At 47.0% G+C, this 23740-nt stretch overlaps 1 protein-coding gene across 1 annotated transcript in view; it reads left to right on the top strand.

Annotated features, from left to right (window-relative positions):
* Nucleotides 1-258: 258 nt before the first annotated feature.
* The window catches only part of FSTL4 (follistatin like 4), a gene marked incomplete at both ends in the record, with an annotated part of 245959 nt that continues 222477 nt past the window's right edge, over nucleotides 259-23740 (top strand). Inside the window, 2 exons of the mRNA XM_082490055.1 lie at nucleotides 259-387; nucleotides 17319-17352. Coding sequence (XP_082346181.1) covers nucleotides 259-387; nucleotides 17319-17352 — 163 coding nt within the window. The remainder of the gene's footprint in view (nucleotides 388-17318; nucleotides 17353-23740) is intronic.

Here is a 23740-nt window from a genome sequence, read left to right as displayed (position 1 = left end):
GTGGAGGATAGTTTTGGGGTAAATGTTTCACAAAACTGCTATGCTGTGGGAGTTCATTGCTGATACACTGATGGGTGCAAAATGGGAAAATCAGTGTTTTTCTGTGTGTGCTGTGAGAGTCTGCGAAGGTCCATCGGCAGTGGCCGAGTGTGGATGGGCACCGTCAGCTGAAGCTTCTGCTGCGTTATTGCACCTGAGCTGCGTTTTGTTGCGAGATGGTGGTTTTATGCCTGTTCTCTTGTTCTCAACAGACTCGAAATGATGAAATCACGAAGCTTTTGGTTATCTCTCGTATTGCTTGGGGTTTTCCCGTCGGTGTCGAGGGGATGGATGGACGCGGACAGGAGCCGAAGGCTGTATTCGGACGCGGGGAGGCTGCATCAAGAGGTACTGTACATCAGCTGCTGCTGCAGCTCCAACTCTCGTGTTTCTGTTTTCGTGCTGTGTTCAGCCCTTCCGTAATGTGAAAACAGAAGACAAGTGAGGGCTGATCCATGTATATTTGTATTAAACACCTGCTGAGGAGGTCGGTGAAGAAGCAGTGATTGGGTGCAAACTGTGAAGCAGAAGCTCTTAGACTTTTTGGGTGTATTGCCATCGTTCTGGGCGTGAAGTTGTGCATCTGACCATTGTGGAGATGCCACCTTTGCCCCAAAGACTTTATGGTACGCTCTGTCCTGGGGCTGCTGGGACCAATGAGACTAAATTGAAATAAGCAAATTTTGTCCTGGCTCTTCATTTGGGTCACTGGACCTTCAGGTGAAACTTGAAAAAAGTCCTTTGGCTGCTTAAAAAAAAGGAAACTGAGCCATAGGTGGTTCTGAGAGAACCAGCGAAGTTACTGCCCACAGTGTTTCCCTCCTGACTTTCCGGTGTCAAACTCCTGCGAAGTTAATGGGGAAGGACCAGGGGAGCCTGGTGGCCATAGGGATGGATGGTGACCTTGAATCCAGCTGGAGAGGACCCCTAATGCCTGGCCAGATGGGGAGGTGGGGCTCCGGATGCGTTGGTGCAGGACGGGGATGCTCTTCAGCGTTAGGTCCTTGGGTTTGTGGGACTGGAGAAGCAACCGGACCAGTTTCCAGTGCTGAAGGTGACAGCGCTGGCGTTGGTTGCAGCGATACGCATTAAGCGGGTCCCTGTCCTGATGGGTGTCTGGTGCCGCTGTCCCAGCAGGGACGGTGGCTTTCTGGACAGTGTGGGTTGGCCGCGCTTCTGCGGGTGGGCTCAGATTCTCCCCTGTCTGAGGCATTGTGACTAAGGCCATAAAAATCCAGAAATGTGACTTTCATGAAAAGAAAATGCTGAAACAATTTCAGTTATTTGATTAGTTCCTGGTTATCGTAGGTTTGCTAAATGATTGTTCACGTGCCTGAAAGTGGGAGATGGTGGGGGAGGCAAGGGACAGGAGACTTTATGTTTTTAACCGCCATCGCCTGGAACACTTAGGTACGGGCAGGCGCATTCGTCAGCGCCGGGCTAACGATGAGCCCTGGATGGATTCGTGCTGCAGTTGGATCTATTTAAGCCTCAGGACTTTGTTCTATGTGGAGAATCCCATTTCTCCCAGTCACATCCCATCTACAAATACCCACAGTTGTACGGCTTATTTCAAAAAAGCAGTTTAAGGTAATTAAAAAGATGCTTTTCACTGCTTAGCAGGACTCGAAAATGATTTCAGTGGAGTTGGAGGTTCTGCAGTTCTGAGTTCTGCCTCAGGTGTACTTTCTGCTGAGGAATCCGTCCTCTGTTCTGTAAAAGTCAAGAAAAACAGTTCCCCTCCACCCCCCGCTGTTCTTTTGTTGCTTTGTAGACTCGAGTAGTACGCTGGCACTCTGTTAAACACACTCTTGTATTGTTTCAGATCACTTTTGCTTTTTTTTTTCTTAGAAATAATTAAATATTTTGCCTGCTTTTGCATTTAAAAAAAAAAATCTTTCTTCACTAATGCATATTAGTTTTCATTTTTTTTGAAAAAGTTACTCTGAGGAATTAAATTCATTACTCAAATTATTTACTTTAACATAAAGTGTAGAACTATTATGCTACTTGAAAGACATTGATTCATTTGATCTTCCTCTAAAAACCATGAAGTTATTGCACCAATTACTTGATCTTGCTTGAGGTGAAAGGATCTAAGCCAGAAATGTATTTGTTCAGATTTGCACAGAATTTAACAGGTGTGATATCAAAATTTTTAAAGTACAAAGAACACAGTTAAAGTAGCTTCAGGGGATGTACGTTATAATGCAGATTTTTTTAAGAAAAGTAACTGTACAGAAAGCTCGTTCCACAAGAAATAGTGTTTATACAGCGTGGCACCAAACACCGAGGTGAATCTGGAGGCCCTGAACATAGCTTTCAGGTAGGTCAGTGAAACGGAGATAACTGCTGTTTTCTCTCAAAAGGCATTTTATTTTGTCTTTCAGAAAACAGTTCAGCCATAAATCCTTTCTAATAATAAAAATTACCCCAATTCCTTTTCCTAGTCATCTTCGGCTTTGTTCAATTTAGAGCTCCTTATTCGCGAGAAGTTTGTTAGTTACCAAATTTGTGGTTTGATTAATATGTAATTCCATTAACGTGCATTTAAAACATTGAATCACAAATAGAAAAGCTCCTAGCAATTCACTAAAATTGCTTAAAAATAAGTGAAGGGTTAATTTTCAGGTCAAATAATTTGAAGCGTGCTCTGATGTAAAATTCCTATGAACTTCATCAAAGCAAATACTTGGGTGTGGGTCACTGACCTTCACTAATACTTGTTCTGATCTACATAGGAACAAGTTTACTGAATCAAAAACATTGCTTAATTTATGTTCAGATTGCTAAATCGATTTCTTCATGGTCTGTGGTAGAATTATTGCGCTTGTGCTTTGCATTTATAAAGGAAAAAATAAGTCTTGAGGCCGTAGCCTGCAATGCGCAGCCCTTCTGCATGAGGAATTAACTCTCTCACGCAGCAATGGTCTACGTTTTCCTGATGCTCAGCCTTCCACCTCGCAAATTTATGGGGTGTTCCTGAGAAGGCGTTTGTTTTCTGGAATATTTTTAGTCCTGACGACAATAGTTAATAAACATGTGCCTGCAGCCTGGAATTCCATGCGTGTAGAATGAACTAAAATAGAAAACCTAATTAAAATAAGGACAAGGTTAGTATTTAACTGAAAAGTTGCAACTTGCCGGGTCCGTATTAATTTGGGGGAATACTGCTGTCACTTCTACATTGTGCAACTTCTCATAGGCTGGTTCCAGAGGGTGCTGGGAACCTCTTGAAGCTTTTGGGTGCCGCATGTGGACTTCTGTAGAGCTAGGAGGTGCAGCTTCCCAGAGTTGAACCATCATGGCACTAAATCCTACAGAGTGGAAAGTATGCCAAAATACCTAAATATATAGGGCTTACTGCTCTGGGGTGATATTTTTGGACAGGTTTTGCCTCTGCCTTCAGCAAGGCTGTTCCCACGCTGAAGCTGACGTTTTGGAGGTGACCATGCTTCATGGGCAGTTCTGCGCTGGCTTTGAAGGACTTTGAGTTGGCATGAAGCCCCAGGTGGTGCCATCTGTGGTCACCTCTCCTTTCTTGAAAGGAATTCCAAAGAACGTAGCTCTATGAGTCATTGCCAAGGGCTGTGAAGGGAGTTTCCAGCATGAGCGTAGCAGAAAAGATGGAAACAACCTGGATCTGAACCCCGGAGCTCAGATTTAGATTGGATATTAGGAAAAAATTTTTCACTGGAAGGGTTATCAGACATTGCAACGGGCTGCCCAGGGAGGGGGTGGATTTGCCATCCCTGGAGGCCTTTAAAAAATAAAAGGGGTGGATGTGGTACTTGGGGACATGGTTTAGAAGTGGTTTTGTCAGGGTAGGTTAATGGTTGGACTTGATGATCTTAAAGGTCCCTTCCAACCTCAGTGATTCTATGATCCTGTTTGGAGGAGAACTTGACCAGGAGTTTCTGATGGAAAGTCAGTGGTACTACTCCACTCGGTCTCTCCAAAGTAATGCACACGTGTAGCTCAGACTGATTTTTTTTTTTTTTTTTTTTTTTTTTTTTCCCCCAACCTACCGGGGTGTTTTACAAAAGCATCTTTTTAACTATTGGGATGTGACAGAGAGCTTTCCTTCTGTTCCCCGCTTTCTGTGCCCGAGGCTGCTTTTCTGCACGTGCTGAAGCCAAGCTGGTTTTGCCGTGGTTCCCGGGGCGAGTTTCTCATCTCCTCTTCTCAAGCCGTGGCGCAGCAGAGCAGCGCTGGGGGTCTCCGCTGGCTCTTCCGGGAGCGGGTCTCCCGTCTGCTGCAGGGAGCTCCTCAAACACAAGTCGGCATGGTGCTACGTCTCGGCAATAAAATTCTCTGTTATGTTTTCCGGGGCAGTGCTGGCAGGTTGCCTGAACAATATTGTCCTAGCTGGGTAGTGTGAAAGTGGAGAAGAATCCTGTGTATGTACACGTACAGTTGGTTTGTGCTGAATTGTTAAAGGAACTCTTTGGATGTCACCAGTCTTTGGATGGCTGAAGGCCGTAGCTCCTAGAGAGGTCACAGTGGAGACTGGCAGGTGTCCTGGGGTCTGCTCGGGGCTACAGAACCAGAACTGCTCTGTGGTTTTGTAGAAATACTTAATTGCTGTCGTTTGGCTTTCATGCCATGCTCTTATTTTTGCCACCCGCCCTCCTGTGTAAGAAGTCTCAGGAGACACCAGAAACGTGTGCGCAGCACCCCACGCTCCTGCGGGGCGACCAGCCGTGGCCCTGGGGAGGCTCCTCCAGCGCAGGGCTCACGAGTGATGCTCCGAGGGCTCCCGCAGATCCAGGCACTGGCGCGTTTGCTTTGCCCCTCTCCGTGCTGCAAGGTGTTCATCCCTCACTGATGCCCCTCAACTCTCCGCTCCCTGTAAGGAGCAAGATGCTGTCATTGAGTGGTGCTTTATCTAATTTGGACGGTGACAGCGCGGTTCAAGGGTAAACTAGACCGGCCGTGCTAATATTTCAGTTCCTTGATCATTTTTACCCATTATGATGTTTGTTACCTTACCTTGCTTTATGCCTTAAATTGTATCACCGACCTCAAAGTACCACGTGGAGTTATTTTCGTGCTAACAAATCGCCATTCTATGAAATGTAGCAAATGTGCTCATTTCTTTAAGGTACCACAACTTTTTTTATTGGCATTTGGAAGGTGTTGGCTGTGTAGGATATCCATTGTTTGACTTGATCATTAGTTACTACTTGTGTGGCGCCTGAACTGCTTAAAATCTCCAAGTAATCAATGTCACCTTAACCTTCGCTATGACCGCAGACGTGCGGTCCTGCCAGCCCTTCAGTGCCATCCGGCACAGGATACAGCATCCCTCTGGAGTCCTCTCGCAGCCTCAACTGCGCTTGTCCAGAGGTATCAATTACTGCTGATTTCCTAATTATCTTCAGATTCTTAATGTTGTGTCACTTACTGCTGCGGCTGAAGACCACAGTTGGTTGTTCCAGGCAGCGGGGGAGTCACGGGGATGATTTTGTGCTCCTTCCCACACCAAAGTCGTATTTCCTAGCCTGACAGGCTGCGGAAGGAGTGCTTTGGGTAGTAAGGTACAAAACTGCAGAGGCTTTTGATAAAAGCTTTTGCTTCTAATTCAAGTAGAGGCATAATTCTGGAGCATGAGCTTGGAATAAAACATGTACAGTGTATCAAATTTTATATGCAGTTGAAGGTCTAATATCCTGGTATTTATTTTAAGAATTATTAGTAGTAATGTATTCTCTACCGTGTGTGTTCTTCCTGCTTGTAAGTCAGTCTGGAGAAAGGAAGGAAAGAATCAGATTGAATTAATGTCTGTACCAGGCTCCAGCCTGCTCCTGTTTTAAACATGGATGAAGGTAAAGGGAGACAAGACTTTAAATTTATTTTTGTACCACTTTGGTATGTACTGATAATTCAGTCCCTGTTACCCGCATTTATGCGGTATCTCTAACAAGCTGTGATTGCTGTTTGTAGACCATTCTAAACCTTAACTAGTATACGATCTATACCAGTATATACTATATATACTGTATACTAGTGTAGCTATCTATATTGACTACCTGAATTTCTCCAAGGCTTTCGACATGGTTCCCCACAGCCTCCTCCTAGAGAAACCGATGAGTTGCAGCCTGGACAGGCGGTCTGTGCGGTGTGTGGGGAACTGGCTGACAGGCGGCACCCTGAGGGTGATGGTCAAGAATCACAGAATCATAGGATGGTTTGAATTGAAAAGGACCTTGAAGATCATCTTGATCCAACCCCCCTGCCATAGGCAGGGACACCTACCCCCCAGCCCAGGTTGCTCAAGGCCACGTCCAGCCTGGCCTTGAACACCTCCAGGGATGGGGCCTCAACAGCCTCTCTGGGCAACCTGGGCCAGTGCCGCACCACCCTCACAGGGAAAAACTTCTTCCTAATGTTCAATCTGAACCTGCTCTCTTCCAGTTTGAAGCCATTCCCCCTCATCCTATCGCTACATGCCCCAGTAAAAAGTCTTTCCCCGGCTCTCCTGTAGGCCCCCTTTAGGGACTGGAAGGGGCTCTAAGGTCTCCCCAGAACCTTCTCTTCTCCAGGCTGAACAGCCCCAACTCTTTCAGCCTCTCCTCATGGAAGGGGTGCTCCAGCCCTCGGATCATCCTCGTGGCTCTCCTCTGGACACGCTCCAGCAGGTCCATGTCCTTATGTCGGGGACTGCAGAGCTGGATGCGGTACTGCAGGTGGGGTCTCACGAGAGTGGAGTAGAGGGTCAGAATCCCCTCCTTTGACCTGCTGGCCATGCTGCTTCTGATGCAGCCCAGGATACGGTTGGCCTTCTGGGCTGCGATCGCACACTGCTGGCTCATGTTGAGCTTCTCGTCAGTCAGCATCCCCATGTCCTTGTCAGGGCTGCTCTCCAGCCATTCCCCGCCCAGCCTGTATTTGTGCTTGGGATTGCCCCGACCCAGTTGTAGGACTTTGCACTTGGCCTTCTTGAACTGCAAGAGCTCCATCTCAAACTGGCAACCTGTCACAAGGAGGGTCCCCCACAGGGATCGATGGGTGCAACGTCATTTAATATCTTCATAAGTGATCGGGATGATGTGATCAAGTGTACCCTGATGAAATTTGGTGATGACACCAAACTGAGTGGGGAAGCGGATACTTCGGAAGGGAGAGCCGCCCTGCAGGAAGACCTGGATAGGCTGGAAGAGTGGGCTAACAAGAACCTTATGAAGTTCAGCAAGGACAAGTGCAAGGACTTGCACCTGGGAAAACGTAATCCAGGAGTGCAGCACAGGCTGGGATCTACCTGGCCAGGGAGAAGCTCTGTGGAAAGGGACCTGGGGGTCCTGGTGGACAAAAATCTCAATAGGAGTGAACAGCATGCTGTTGCGGTGAAGCAAGCCGACGGGGTGCTGGGTTGCATCAACAAGGGCATCACCGGCAGACATAAAGTAGTCATTATCCCACTCTACTCAGCACTTCTCAGGCCACACCTGGAATCCCGTGCTCAGTTTTGGTCCCCACTATACAAAAAAAGCTGTGGGCAGGCTGGAGAGGGTCCAGAGAGCTGCCAAAGGCAATCCAAGGACTGGGAAGCCTGCTGTATGAGGAAAGAGTGAGGATTGGGTTTGTTCAGCCTTGAGAAAAGAAGGCTTAGGGGAGACCTTATCACCGTGTTCCAGTATTTAAAAGGGTGGCTACAAAGAAGGTGGAGGCTCCCTTTCTACAAGGAGTCACATGGAAAAGATGAAGGGTAATGGGTACAGGTTACTCCTGGGGAGATTCCCATTGTACACAAGAGGAAAATTTTCTGCAATCCAACAATCAACCATTGGAATAATCTCCTCAGGGAAGTGGTGGATTCCCCATCACGGGATGCTTTTAAGATCCAGCTGGACAGCGTGCTGGGCCATCTTGTCTAGACCGTTCTTTGCCAAGGAAGGTTGGACCAGATGATCCTTGAGGTCACTTCCAGCCTGGTAGTCTATACCATCCCTGTGGAGATGAGAATTTTTTGCCCCGAGTGCCGGTTATCAGAGTATCTGCAGTTCACGGGGCTGTGGAATATTTCCTCTGCATCCCCAAACCCCATCTACCCCCTCCGGTGTACCCAGAGGGTTTACTAAATGCTGTATCTTATGGGATGGTGCTCAGAGGGTTTAGTAAAGGCTGTATCTTATAGGATGCTATTATTCTTGAAGTAGTAAATTTGAATGTTGGGTTACTTGGAACAAGGCAGGTACGATATACTTGAATATCAGCGTAGATTTGAAGAGTTTTAGTTTACGTATTTGGTTATGGCTCAACAGTGAGAGTGTCAGGGATTGTCAGGATCCATCTGTAGCACAACTTAAAGATGAAACGGTCCCTTACAGAATAAAAATCCTGCTCCCTTTATTTTTTTCTTGATCTTCTGGTAAGATGCAGTGCGTGTGACACCTCTCGGTGGTCCTGCATTGCCCAGGCTGCCGGGGCTATCACCTTCCAGCTAACAGCAGCCAGGACCACCAGCTGCTCCGGGGGTGCCCTCCCTTGTAGTTCAGGTGGTGCCTTGGATACTACTGACCCTGAATTTTGGTGCTGTAGCTGGAGGTAGCTCGGGCTGGGATGCTGTCCCCCGGGGAGCGGAGGGACCGTGGGCTGGGGGTGCCCGGCTCCGTGCCGAGCTGTGGCACGGGCTGACCGCAGGAATCACAGGTCAGTAAGTTTGGTTTTTTCTCATGTCATAGTTGAGCAGCTGTGAAAAACCATACCGAGGTGGGGAAATGCTGGTATATTCCTGAAGCAGAGAATAAGACCAGAGTAAAACATCTTGCAAATAAAAAAGAAATCTAAGGCAATTTTAGCTTGGCTACGATGTGGCAGAGGGTTACACTTTCTCATATTTTGTTCAGAAGATACTTAGTCAGTATTTATTCTTTTAAGGCTAATTTTTTTTTCCAAATTGTAGCATCTTCTCCCTTAAAAACTACTGCTGGAGCCTTTTTTTTTTTTTTTTTTAAAAGACGACAGTTCTTAAAGTACTTTCTGCCATCAAGCAGGGGAATTCTTGTGTGGTGTTGTTCTTTTTTTTTTTTTTTAAATAAGGAAGGGTACATCTGCAAATTTGGGGCTTCTAAAACAGGCATCCCATGAGCTTCCCTATGACAACATGGAAATTTATGGAGCTGTACCTGAATTTCTCATCTGAAGTCCAGAAATAGTAGTGAGTAAAATCAGAGATGCAGCAATTATCTCAATTAGCTACCGTATGGGTGAGCAGATGATACTGTGTGATGAGAGACATCAGAGCTTCTCACAATGTTTATACCAGACAGGACAAATCTAAATTGCCAGCGTCTGCACTGATAGCAAGTTTTCTTTAAACAGCAGTGCGTGATTTATTTTCTTCCCTGTGCCTGGCTCAAAAAAAAATTGTAAAGTGGATGCTCTCTGCCTCATTAGCATTTTCTTTTTTTTTTCCAAATATACTGTTTGTGGTTGTAAACATAAGATTCTGACTGTCAAACTAAGCTGCGTATCAGTTGTAACCACTGCAACTGCCGCAGTCTGTATGCGGAGTGCCTCACGTAGCCCTGTACTGGATGTCAGTGTAATTTTCTTGACCCCACACTTGAGATAAGGAAGAGAATGCTCTGAAGGTAAAAAAAAAAAAAAAAAAAAAAAATCCCTGGGATGATAAGATGGGAATAGGAGCAGCCACTTATTTATTAATTTGCTGAATGAGTCTGGGCTGTATATTTAGAAATTGTACAGCGGTTAGGCTGATCCTGAGAGCAGGTCACTGGAGATTTGGTGTGTGCAGAGGTAACATCTAATTTAGTGACAGACCCCGTGTGAGCCCGGCTGCGTGTGCTGAATTTGCTTTTTTTACCTGCATGACCACTGCAGCCTCTTCCACGGAGTCCAGCAACGCAGGCGACGTGTGGGTCGAGATGTGTTACCTGCCCTTAGAATTGTAGAATCGTTTGGGTTGGAAGGGACCTTAAAGATCATTTCGTTCCCACCCCCTGCCCTGGGCAGGGCCACCCCCCCCCAGCCCAGGTCGCTCCCAGCCCCGTCCAACCCGGCCTTGAACCCCTCCAGGGATGGGGCAGCCACAGCTGCTCGGGGCACCCTGCGCCAGGGGCTCACCGCCCCCACAGGAGAGAATTTTTTCCTAATATCTCATCTCAATCTCCCCTCTTCCAGGTTGAAGCCATTCCCCCTCGTTCTGTCACTCCATGCCCTTGTCAAAAGTCCCCCCCCAGCTCTCCTGGAGCCCCGGGGGTCTCCCCGGAGCCTTCTCTTCTCCAGGCTGACCCCCCCACCTCTCCCAGCAGAGGGGCTCCAGCACTCCCAGCATCTCCGGGGCCCCCTCTGGCCCCGCTCCGACAGCTCCATGTCCTTCCTATGTTGGGGGCTCCAGAGCTGGATGCAATATTCCAGGTGTGGTCTCATGAGAGCGGAGTAGGGGGGCAGAATCACCTCCCTCGTTTCTCTTCTGCATCTTTTCCATCTGCTGCATTAATTACTTTTTTTTGGTAAAGTCCCCTATGTTTACTTTTGCTTCCGGTCATAGAAAAGAGAGTCCTTTTGGCTAAATCTACGTCGGTGTTAAAGGGCAGGAGACTGAAAGCGCTGCAAGGTGGAGGCGTCCTAGGGGCTGCTGTACTTGAGGGCAGTTGGTACCGCTTTGGTACCAAACTCGGTGGTACACATTAAACATCGTGCTTGTGGGCTCAGCGGAGGCAAACAACAAGAAGAGGATGGCAAATATACAGCCGGATACAAATCTCTGTAAATTCTGGTCTGCAGATGGAGGAAATTGGGAAAGAAAGAGAACTACAAAGAGACACTGTGCTGTGAAGATTTACACCTTAAAATTGAGCCATTACTCAGTGATTCCTGCTGGTGATGTGCCCCTCCGCGTGTCTGGGTTATAAGCACTCATCCTCTGGTTTTAGCCAAAGGAAAACTAGGAAGAAGTAGTGGACAGGAACCTGTCTTTCCTCATTTCAAGCCTAATTGTGACTGTTTAATCACTAACCTTGCAAAGCGTGCTCACTCTTCTTTTCAAATAAGAAAGTGGGAGACTGCACGTGGCCGCGTGCGGATGCGCAGGGATAAAAGGAAGGACAACCGTCACAGAAACATCAGGGAACGGTCCTTTTTCCCTCCCTGCCGGTAGGTTGTCTACGCGCACTGCCCATCGCTTACCAACCAAGTATAAAGCACTGTGCAGCTGCTGTAATTTGTGACGTGCTGGGCTCTGCGCGCATTTCGGAGCAGCATTTCGGAGCAGCGAGCCCTGTCCTGTGCCCCATCTCTTGGTGTGCCCCCAGGGGACAGCGCTGGGGCTGTCCTGCGACTGCCCTCTATGCGGCCAAACACGTCCAGCCCCGAACTGGGGAACCGTCAGTATGACAAAGCGTGTGTGGTTGTTGTCAAACCGTGGACTGTTTTAGCAGTGGGTCGGCATATTTTTATTGAAGACTGCTAAGGGTGCCTGTTGTACGTACTCTACACCTTAATGTCCAGTCCACAGTTGTAGGACCATCTGTGGGTTATCGGATTGCTTTGCATCACGCACAGCAGCTTCTGCTGATGTGGTTTAATACACAAACCGAGCAGTTATTAGGTATGTAGAATTTATGACGCTTGTATAACCTGCTCTAGATGGTTAATATTAACCTGCCTAAAGGCTGGACTATTTCACTGTCCTAGAGTTGAGGAGAACTTCAAGAACAGCTTGGTTGTGTGTCCCTGTCGTGTCCCCAGTCCCACAGATGTTCCAAAGCTTTGGGGAAGCTCTGCCTCCTCCTGTGTTTCCAGCAGACAGCCCTGGATCAGCTTTATTGTCTGAACGACCTCCCCTTGCTCCTGCTGCAATCATAATTTCTGTAGGCAGAGCATCCCCATGACTGTTCTGCGCTGCCTCGCGCGTTCCCTGGCTGGAGAGAATGTGTCGGTGTTATTAACGGAGCTTGCCCTTGAGGTGCGGGAATGGGATTTCTGCATGATCAACAAGTCGCCACAGTTTGGTACAGCAATTTCTTGGGCTTCGTAGATCATTATTTGTCCAAATCAGAAATTAGCCCTTCGGTGCATCAGTCTTGCCTGTAGTTATAAATCTAAGAGGAACGTGCGTGTGATCCTTCCTTGCCCCCCCGTTTACTTGAGTGGGGCGCTAACAAGCCAAAGTGATCAACTGCTGATTAGCGTTGGTGTAACACAGCCAACCTGAAGTGATCTTAACAGAGAAATTGGTATTCTTAGAGTAGTGGTTGGTCGTCTCTGTTCCCTGGGCTTCCCTTGCTGAAGATGTGCAGAAGCAGCGCCCTGAAGGGTGCGGGCCACCGACAAGGGCTGTCCGGCAAACTCGAGTTTGCTCAAGCACAAGAGCTGAAGCCAAATCTGTTATCCAAAAGTGCAGAAACGCCCATGAATTCAGTGGAGACCAAAGTAAGATACAGTACTTGAGAAGGAAAACCTTTGGCCGCAGAGTGTTCCGGTGGAAACCGGAGCCTGAGCTGGAAGATGCTGTGTGCTGCTCGCTAAGGGAGCGATGTCCCCTTTTCCAGCGGAGTCAGGAGGTGGGAGACCTCCCGCTTCAGCTGCAGAAGAGCAGAGGCTCGCGTAGCCTCCTCTGCCCACCACGGGGGTTTGCGGGACGAAGAGGGCATCGCTGTGCCGCGTGGTGCACGGTATGTTCTTTGTGGGTATATGGGACAAACGTAGATATGTTTTTATACGTTTAACGGTTTTATTTACACTGATACCAAACGCCTTGAAGGTGGTTCTGCCGCTGGGATCCATCGCTGGTGGTTGTCAGTAGATCAGTCTGCAGCTCGCTGGCGGCCCCGCACCATACCGTATTGTGTATTCCCACTGCGTAGTTGTGTTTTAATGCTGCACAATGAAGTTCCCCATTCCAAATGAATCTGATTCCACATTCCAGAAGCGCTCTGCTCGTCCGTGGCCCTGTGATTCAGCATTAATCAGGAGCCCTTAACGCAACCCGGCTATTATGCCTTGGCAGGACATCCCGATGCCGTCTGCTGCAGGACGGGCGTCCCCTCTTCGTAAGGGCAGAAAAGGGCTTTGTGCAGAAGAGTGGTGAGATGCCAAAAGGGTCGCGGGGGTGTTCGATGGGCAGCACACGGCAGCTGCGTGACGGCGGGGAGCGAAGCGTATTTCTGATTTTTATTTTTGTTTGCCCCTCCTAACCCAGGTAGCGTTAGTCATCGTACTTGATGAAGCCATCTCTGCGCTCCTGCGGCGGCACAGGGGTGGGTGGTCTTCGGAGATGCGGTTTTTCAGTAGCTACGCGTCCGGTGAAAAGCGATACTGGAGCAAACGTACGGCATTGATTTCCCCGTAACAACGACGGGGGCGCTTCAGATACAGAACAGAGGGGCCTTTTATCCTGCGGTCAATTAACTAACATTCAAAAGGAGGAAAATAGGTGCTAAAAGCGAACCTCGACAAATAAAACTGTTGTATTGCATTAACGAAATGCTATTTAAAAATGGTATTCATGGAGAAGCTTTACAGAAGGAATGAGAAATCTGAAACAATTTTTTTCCCCCCTTCAAAGCGTATGATTTATGCTCTGATAAAATTAGATTTTTAGTTAAAGGAATTTGCAGTCATTAAATGGTGCTCGTGAAATACGTCGCATTTATAACCATCTGCTTTATGGCTTCTGGAGAAAAGTGTTCCTCAGGCAATGCATCCCAGAACTTTAATGTCATTTTTATCAAAATAGTTTGGCTCTCTACTAGTAACGCTATTAAAAACTCCGTGCCATTTTCACTTGAGAGCAGAATCTTAGACTTCAAAGAAGGGGTGTCTCCTCCTTTCTGTGAGGAGATTGCCCAAGTGACGGTGTGCAGCACGGTGCTGCGCCTGTGGCCGGGCGGCTGTTATGTCTCTTAGCGGTGTATTAGATCGCTAATAGAAAACTCTTACGTTCAGCATGCCCTCCAGGAGAAAAATTAGCATCACTTCTTCTTTTCTGTGCTACAGAAGAGAGATGATTTGGCTGAGGCAAACTAAGAAAAATTAGAGTCCTTGCCGTAGTTTACTTTCCTAGAGGGACAAGAACCACCGTTGTGTCTCTGCCTGACATGGTAGAGACATGGAGCTGTCGGAGCGGGGCCAGAGGGGGCCCCGGAGATGCTGGGAGGGCTGGAGCCCCTCTGCTGGGAGGACAGGCTGGGAGAGGTGGGGGGGTCAGCCTGGAGAAGAGAAGGCTCCGGGGAGACCTCAGAGCCCCTTCCAGTGCCTAAAGGGGCTCCAGGAGAGCTGGGGAGGGACTTCTACATGGGTGTGTAGTGATAGGACAAGGGGGAATGGCTTCAAACTGGAAGAGGGCACATTGAGATGAGATATGAGGAAGAACTTCTCGGCTGTGGGGGCGCTGAGCCCCTGGCGCAGGGTGCCCCGAGAAGCTGTGGCTGCCCCATCCCTGGAGGGGTTGAAGGCCGGGTTGGACGGGGCTTGGGGCAACCTGGGCTGGGGGGAGGTGGCCCTGCCCAGGGCAGGGGGTGGGAACTGGGTGATCTTCAAGGTCCCTTCCAACCCAAACGATTCTACCTGGAGCTGGTGCCTTTGTGGCTGCTCTTTAAGACCTGCCATGGTTGCTATGTATTTTTCTCCTTTCCCTTTTTTCTGTGCACTCTCCTGAAATGTTGTGTGTTCTCAATGCCATCAGTCTTTTTTCCGGGGAAGGGGACGTTTTGGGGACATACCAAGTGCCGATATTCTCCCAGGTAGCGGGAAGTGATGATGACTTGCAGCCTGACCTCACGTTCTCCCATTGCATTTCGAACAAGGTTTTCCTCTGAATCCTGCGTCTGTTTTTTGGGGTAGTTTACATTCATTAGAGCTTATAATTATAGGGGGAACAGAGTAAAAGAAGGGAAACTTTGAAGACCATCCTTTGTTTTTCACGTTGTCTATGCGTTTCCTTTCATGGAAATACCAAAAGGGTATTTAATACAAGTGAGCTGACACTTGAATTTTTTATAGAGTGCGATTGTCTTTTTTTTCTTTTGATCAATGTAATAGTTGTAATTAGTTTTAGTGTTTCTAAGCTTTTGAACTGCGGAGAATTCAAACAGCTCGTTAAAGTGAGGGACTCCAGGGGAACTTTAAAAGTACTCTTCCCTTTTGCATATATTACGTGTACACGGGCTTCATGACAGCAGGCTGTATCTGAATTTTTTTTTTTATCCTGTGCCCCACCTCTCAAACTAATATTTTGAAAAGCTGCGAGAGGTCCCCGGAGTATTACTGTCGACGCAGCTCAGAGCTCTGCTGCCTAAAGAGGATGAATGCTTTGAAGTCTGTACTAATCCCGAATGCCGCTTTACATATTTCTTAAGATCACCGAGGTAGCTTCCTGCGGGGAATAATGACTTAGTATTTTTATAAGCAAATACCCATTTTGTTTATCCCCCTCGGTTGCCTTGGAGGGTGCTGGGGAGACTGCTTCTCATCCTTCTTGGTTTTGGTGAAAGCTTTGTTTTTGAGAAGGTTCCCCCCCCCTTCCCCGTGGGGGTGTTGGGAGAGGGACGGGGACAGATGGGAGCGTTTCCGCAGGCAGCGCGTGAGTCGCTCCACCGCTGTCGCACGTGGGGTGTGTGATGGCACATCCGTGGATAAAACCCCCCACTCCGGGTTCCCTGACGCTGCCTGATGTCCTGGGGTGAGGGAGGTGGGGCACTCAGGAGTTACCTGAGCAGGTACTGTTGTTACTTCCACGCACTGATTATTTGTTTTTCTTTTATTTATTTCTCTCTTTTTTTCACTTTGAAAAGCTCTGCATTCTTTATCATGTGCTCCAGTGGCGGCTTTCGGTATTTTCGGTTACCCGGTGGCTCCGTAGGGCAGGAGGGGACGGGGGATGTATTCCATTAGATGCCGCAGCGCTGTACTTTACTAAACGCGGTCTGCAGGGATGTGCTTTATTTTTTAAAAAAAGTGAAAAAGTGTCAATAAAATCATCATAAGCATCAGGTGGGTCAGAAAGCTCAGATGTCTGGGGAGGCCGTGTGTTATTTCCCTATCAAAAGGGGGAGAGAAACAAACCTTTTCGTTCTTCCATTCTCTGATAAACATCTGAGACCAGTGAGCACTAAAGGGATGAAATGAGGTTAACGAGCCACGTCCACAAGAGTGACAACCTGCCTTAGGAGCTTCGGGCCGGGGACTGGAGAGCTTGCTCCCCTTCCCTGTGTCTGCTGTGCCGCGGGTACCGTGGTGGAGACGGTGCTGGGGCCTGGTGGCACAGTGGGGTCTTCCAGGTTTAAGGTTGCACTCAGTGGGGTTAATCCGGCATCGGCCATCAGTGGGCACTGTCCCGGTCAAGCAGACCCCAGGCGAGATGGTCTTTTACAGTCCTCTGTGATTCTACTGTGCTTAATACTGGTTGCATGAAGTATTCTTCGTTGCTGTTCTCTCCTGTGGGGGCGGTGAGCCCCTGGCGCAGGGTGCCCCGAGCGGCTGTGGCTGCCCCATCCCCGGAGGTGTTCAAGGCCGGGTTGGATGGGGCTGGGAGCGACCTGGGCTGGGGGGAGGTGGCCCTGCCCGGGGCAGGGGGTGGCACTGGATGGTCTTCAACGGCCATTCCAAACCATTCTATGACAAGGAACTCAAATGATGGAAATGATAAGTATTTGTAATTAAGCCATAAATAATGTTACTGCTTGGAATTAAATATTTATTCCTCTGGAGTTTCACCATTAGTGTAAGTAGTATTGTCTGGGAACGCAATGCCCTTTGAGACTTTATGCAATGTCTTTTTAAAAGAAGTTTCTTTTTTAGAGATGGTAATGATGCTTTGCAAGAAATAGGGCAAATGATGTAGGTGTGCAAAGATTGAAATGAGCCCTCGGCTCTAAGCACGAGTAGTCCAGTTGCTTTGAAACTATTCTGGTATGTGAACAAGTCCCTGCTAAAAAAATATCTGTAACGGCTCCTCCCTCCTCAACCCTAAATCCTTGGTATAGTAATAACAACCCTCCTAGCTGCTCCCTTTTAACATCAATAGAGGAAAAAAAAAAAATCCATTTTAAAGAAAGATACTGCACTCTACCATGTAACTTACCACAGAATGATGAATCATTTTAGGTGATACATTGACCCATTAAATATCTGCGGACAAACTGAAATGTATGCTTGTAATTACTCCTCAGTTATTGTGTAGAGCTTCACAGATACTTCTCTGGGACAATGACTAATGTTTTTAGGGGTTTCTGTTCATGCTGCCTTTGAACAATTCTTGTATTTAAAAAAAAAACAACCAAACACACAAAAAATTCTCTTTTTCCTTATAGGACACCAGAAGGTTTGAAGTTACAAGAAGAAAAGGTAGGAAAAAAAAATACAGTTTTCTTTCATTGTGTGTGTTGGTGTTGAGACTTCTTGTGGTAGCTTTTTAAAACAAACATCCTTTACACACTTGAAAAAGTGTCCTGCTGCGGGATTTCAAAGAGAGTGCCTCCTAACGCTCGCCTGACACTTCTCAGTGTTGCAAATTGTACGTTTAATTTTCTGTTTTTCAACGAAAAGTTGCCCTTTCAGCACAGAACTGCGTGATGGTGTGGGGGACGCGAGCCCAGGTTTGTTGGGTGCTGGCAGAGGATCTAACCTCTGACCCTGCAGCGTTTCGGGGAGGGGAGAAGGTCCAGAGGAGGCTTTCCATGCATCAGCACGCTGCAAATGCAGCCCGGGGCGCAGCAGTGGTCCGTGGGAGCTGGGATCCTGCTCCTCGAAGCTCTTCTGCATCAGTAACTAATTGGCTGCTGCCGCGAGGGGCTCTTTGATGGTTCCCTGCAGCTGGGTGAGATTCGGCCATCAAAGAGCTCATTCTGGTTATGGTGAATTTGGATTTTGTTTAGCAGATGTTTTCTGGATCGGGCAGTCGCTTGCCTCGTCTGTCTCGGTGTGACGTGAAGCGGGTGGCACTCTCCTGTTCAACACATTGATGCATTCCCCTGGTTTGTTCCGGCAGCTTCTTTAAGTACTTCAGGCATCCCGTACATTGGGAACTACCACTGTTTTACTGCATAAGTGAAAAAATGTCAGGTCCAAGGGTAACTTGTCATCTGGGCAAATAATCTCCTTTTTTTTTGTTGTTTTTTTTTTTTTTTGTGGTTGGGTTGTTATTTTTTGTTTTGCTGTGAGGCTGAGGCAGCAGAGAGCCTTGAATAAATTAAATATATGGCTGTCGCTAAAAGTGAAATCTGTTTAGCTGAGTTTTCCAGCATATGTGTGGTTTTTGGTCAAACATCTGCTGCTTTTCTTGAAGAAATCCAGTTTTATTGGACTCCCCCTGATCTCAGACTGAGGAGGGCTCTTGGGTGGTGCCGGGTGGCTGTGAGATGCAGAATTGCATCTCGGCATCTTGGATGTGGAGATGTTTCAGTCATTCTGTAGCTCGAGTTTGTGCTGCAGTTCATTATAGAGGAGGGGAGTGAGTGAATCCTCTCTTGTGAAAATGGACTTCATGAATAAAATTTTGTGGAAGTACCCCCAGTCCTGTCTCAGGTATGATTTGGCTCTCTGAAGTTTAATTCCCAATAAAAGTAACCAACAAGAACTTCAATATAGGAATTTTCGGAAGCAGGACTGAGTTTGTAGATCATGTGGGTGCTTGGGAAATGTCACTTCAGAGCAGTAACTGGATTTTGAGATCAGTGCCCCTCTGAGACACCAAATTTCCAGGCTCGGTTAGGCAGATCTCTCATTGCCTTCAGAGGATGGGCAAGACTTGACTTGCATTTCCAGGGGTGAAACTGTACCTTTCTTCGGAAATGAATGGAGTATAATGAACTTCTCTGTCAGGAGGCTCCTTAGATCCACGGATGGAGTGGAGAGAAGGGGACGGTAGACAGGGAGTTAAGGTCTATAGATAAATTGGGCTCTCGCCCAGGAAAGCAATCTGTGAATAATCAAGTATGTCTGAAGAACTGCAAACTCCTCAGAAGTCAAGAAGAAAATGCTAACAAACACGGTAAATACATCTCGGTCACAAAAGCCTGTGGATTTGCGGAGCTACCTGGGGATTTTCAGCAATGATTAAGTATCTTCCTCTCTGGAGTTAGTCCTCAATAGTGCCTGTAAAATAATTCGACAAAAGCCTCCTTCAGAAACCTGCTCGGTAATAAAATGTGTGCAGAGCAGATACCACTCAGCGCTAGGGGAAAAAAAAAAAAAAAATAACAGGAGGGTTGAAATGTTTGTTATGCACATGAAGGGTTTTATTATAAATTTTGTGATATGGTATGATCTAATCTTAAGATTCAGGCCTTTTTCCCCTAAAATGGTAATTTTGGGGATAATGGTTTTCACCTGAGGAAATTAGATGATTAGAAAATGTTTGAGGGTGGGGGGGTTATGCTCGTTGCCTTCCCTTGGTGGAAGATTTGCCTTTCTGTTGAAGAGCTGAAAAACTTTGAAACTTAAAAATATCTAAGAGAAACCACCGCAAAGGTGAGAGCTGCAGCAAACTCGCTGTGTACCTGCTTTTATTATCCCGTGCTCGTGGATGAGCCGGGATAATTAAAAAAGAGCTTTTGGTGGAAGGAGGGGCGATCCTGGCTTACACTTTTCCGAATTTGTCTTTATTTTTTGGACAAAAGGTTTGAGTCCTTTAGATTGAACGCAGACACTTTTCTTTCAAAGGAAACAAAGCCTTGATTGTCATCAAATGGCCCGCGGGTAAACACTCCCTCGCCATACTTATTTCCTTCAACAAATAGTCCATTTAATAGACAGCTGATGGTCAGTTGTGCTGCGTTGTGTTTATATTAGATGAGAGAGAGAGATGCGAAAACACTTTCTTCCTTTTTTAGCTGTGGATGAGTGTGGTTTAACTGGGAGGCTTTTGGTTTCCAAAGTGTCAGGACTACATATGCTGGAGAAATTTTGAAACTGCTCCAAAGCCCATTACGGTCGATGAATGGTTTTCCTCTGACTTCTGTGGGCGCTAGATCAGCTATAATTACAGGATCTTTTAATTGCTGTGGTACGGAGGGGAGATGCTGCCCTGACTGCAGCTGGCAGCCGTCTTCCACCCTGACGGATGAAGACTGATTTTCTTCTGAATGGAAATGGAAATGGCTGCGGATCCATTTTCTTCCTGGGGCGCCTAACTGGTGTCTGAATATTACCTTTTTTTTGACTAAAACCGATCTTTTAACCCTCAAAACCTCATCGTGGTAGTTGATTAGAAGCTGCAAGAATATTTTCCTACATTCGCTTTAAACCCATTAAGTTGGAATTCTGCTCTCAGTGGGTCACGCGGACGATGCGCTGCGTTTTCCATCCGCATTATGCTCACGTAATGGAAAACAGAATACGGTGTGAGGTGCCAGGTTTAAAAAAAAAAAAAAGAAAAAAACAACTCGGGAAAAACGCAGCATGTGGTAAACACACAAGCACGAGATTTGAATGCCATCTCTTTATATTGCTCTCTTAAACTCAAATCAGGGGGCAAGTTAGAGCAGGCAAACCTTTTTTCAGTTATCCAGTCTTCTCTCTTTTCCCATTTCTATCTCAGTACTTTTCCGTTGTTTAGTCCGTACGTTTACATGTGGTTTCAGCTCTTAGCGTTGTTGCTGGTTCCTCTGCGCTGCCTGCCCTTCGTGCACAGGAGAGGGAAGCGGAGTAAAACCGTTACTAACGGGCACACTTACACCGGCTGCCCAGACCTGTGAAGTAGTGCGGGAGAGCAGATGGGGAAGAGCAAAACGGGAGTAGGGAGCTGGGGAAAGCAGCAGGTTGTGCAGGTCAGGTGGGTGCAACAGGCTTTTAGTGAAAAGGGCGGAGAATGGCACGCATCGGAAAGTGGGGAGACTGAAGGGTTTGTGGTGAATTGGAAGGAGCGCTGGATCAAGCTCCGAGGGGAGCACTGTAAGCATTTGGCGTGACAGTGGCCGGGCTTAATCTTAAAGATTGGTGGGTTTTCACAGCGTAATGAGTTTAGAGGAATGTGTGATACTTATCTGTTACTGTAAATTAGACGGCACAATTTATGTATGAAAAAGCCGTATACGTTCACGTCCATCAGACTCCCCGTGTTGAGCAGAACAGGGACCCCAGTGGTTTTCCCAACTATTTATTGGCAAGAACTCGGGAGCTAATTCCGCAGCTTCTGGAGCTGACAAACGCCCCTTCTCCCGTTGGTGGTGTGGGGCTAAAGGATGCTCAGCACTGGAATAAACTGGCTGCCGAGTGTAACTCCATGCCCAAGCGTATGTATAGTCACATTAAGCATAAAGAACCAGATCTTCAGGGGACAAATGAGCAAAGCCATGCTGAATTTAATGGGCCACCTTTGCATTTTTACTGGCTGAGGATCTAGCCCAAGCACTTAAAACTTTTAATTTGTTTTTATGTTGCTCGCAATCATCCATTCAACAAATTAGTGTCAAAAGATGCTTTTGAAGCCATTCAGCCGAGAAATGTTCAAGCAGATTGCTTCCACTCTGTTTGTCCATATAATCTTATTAAATGAGATGCAACTCCAGATTTATTCAGTCAGATGACATCACACTACCATAAAGATATGAACTTTAACTATCTGTTTTGAATTAAAAAGGCTGAAATATCTCTGAAGTACTCACAAGCCCTGTATTGTGGGTGTCCTGATTGTATTTATATGTATGTACGTATTAAGGATAAGCAATCCTCACCGTTACAGTGAGTTTCCTAATCACAAAGAGGAGCAGTAGCAGACAGCACACCCTGAACTTTCCCAAGTTGCTGTAGTTTTATTGAAAATCTCTGGGGCTGCATCAATTAGCAGCGGTGGAGGATCCAGCCAACAGCTTAAGAAATATTTCATTACTTGCCACTTGACATCGGTTCTTATGTCCTAGATGAAAAACTGACTCATGGTTATAAAACAGTAATGCCCTTTAGAAATTCTATTCACTTCATCCTTTCTTCTTGCACATTTCAAATTTCCACCTATCCGTGGAAGATGAAAGGCTCTCAAAACTTGGCAGGAATGGCAAGTTTCTCTCCCCAAACCCTTCATGAACACAATGAAGTGATCAGCTGTAATTACGTTTGTAGTAAATCACCTATTAATTTCCTATCCTGTTGTTCTTTTCCTATTGCTAGAGTGGAGGAAATTTGGGTTTGTTCCTTATGACCTGGTCAAAACTCACCAAAATCAGTAGCTGTGGCTGTATTGCTCCATAGAAGCAGCTGTACTCCGCGGGTCTGGTTATGCCATTGACATCCAGGTTATACGATGCTACACCAAATGTACGTACCTGTACGTATATGCCATGTACATCTAGAGTTGGCATGTTCAGAAACACACCGGCTGTATCTTCAAAATGTGCCTCGAGTTCAGAGGATGGGTTATATGTTACAAATACCTGTTTTGCAGGATCAAAAATAGGAATGTTTTCCACATTTATTATACTGATTTTAACAACTGGTCAGTTTTTGCTTAAGCGAAGGTCTCTGTCCACCTCAGCTGCTTTCCTTTCATATAAGTTGTTATTATCTCTGGGTTTTCAGGGCATATGTTGTCAGAGAGTGGCAGTCTGTTACCTGAGGAAGGATATTTGGCTGGATCAGAATATTAACCTGATGTTTAGCTCCGGTTTTTCGAAGTCTGCGAAAGTGCAGTCCCTCAGCATTTTTTGTACCTCATCCCACTTGAACATTATTCTTCAAATACCCGATGCAGTGGGGATGCCTGGTTTTGCAACGCTGGCATGGAATTGGGTAGAAATCATGACGGTAAATATATTTTCAAGGAGCTGCCCAAGGCATTTTTAGCTTGGATTTTATTTTACCGTCGGGCTAACCCAAACTGGGGAAGGGGCAAAACTGTTTGCTCCCACGTGTCTGTCAGCAAAGGTGTTTAATTGTAAGGTGGCATATTTTGCGGCTCGAAGTGACAAGAGGTAACTATGTAGAGGGGGAAGAACCCCAAATAATCAACTCGTTAGCCAGTGTTAGGCACAGCAGTAAATTAAACAGCAATGTGGATGCTCCTGGAGAGTGTTAGCGAAGCCGTTGGTGTTGCACAGCCGTGTTTGGGACTCTGGACACGCACCGGTCGCTGCAGTCCCCGAGCAGCGAAGCGTGGCTCAACTGGGGAGTTTCTCGGCGGTTTTCTAAACCAAACGGTGCTGGCCCTGGTGGTCACGTTTGGCTTCGAAACGCCTGTTTGTTCATTCTGAGGGATTACTTCTGGAAAAAAGTGGATGCGGCCAGGGTTTAGCCCAGCTTGGCCAGCGGAGGAACCCCATTGCACGCCCGGCGCTCTCACTGCTGGAAGCAGAAGGGTTTTGCAGACTTCAGGCGCTCGTAAATTGATATATCGGTTTCTGTAGTTAAGTACTTTGGGGCAGGAGGAGGAATGAATTCTGTTCATGGCAGAACAGGCATGAATGTTTAGTAAGCAAATAGAATAGTGTGTGGCTTTGCTAGGGCGGCAGATTGATGGACCCGAAGGAGCTGAAGCGAAAACTTCTTGAGCATCTGGAAACCAGGCAGCTGTTACCAGCAGCAATTTGGGGGAAGGAGCTTGCAGGCAAGCTTCGGTGGTGGCCAGGCTCCTGTTCCCCCGGTGGGGAGAGGGAGCAGATGGAGATAAGCCAGAAAACCACGAGAGTTTATGAGGATTTACAGGGAGAAGCAAAATAACACATATATGTATTCCATACTACCAGACTTCATAAATAGGTATCCTGAGGCTGGATGTGCCCAAAGGCATCTCTTTCGGTCG

This window comes from Vanellus vanellus, assembly GCF_965231255.1.
Source record: "Vanellus vanellus genome assembly, chromosome: 13".
NCBI classification, from domain to species: domain Eukaryota; kingdom Metazoa; phylum Chordata; class Aves; order Charadriiformes; family Charadriidae; genus Vanellus; species Vanellus vanellus.
The sequence above is the reverse complement of the archived record's forward strand: the minus strand, read 5'-3'. Positions and strand labels throughout refer to the sequence as shown.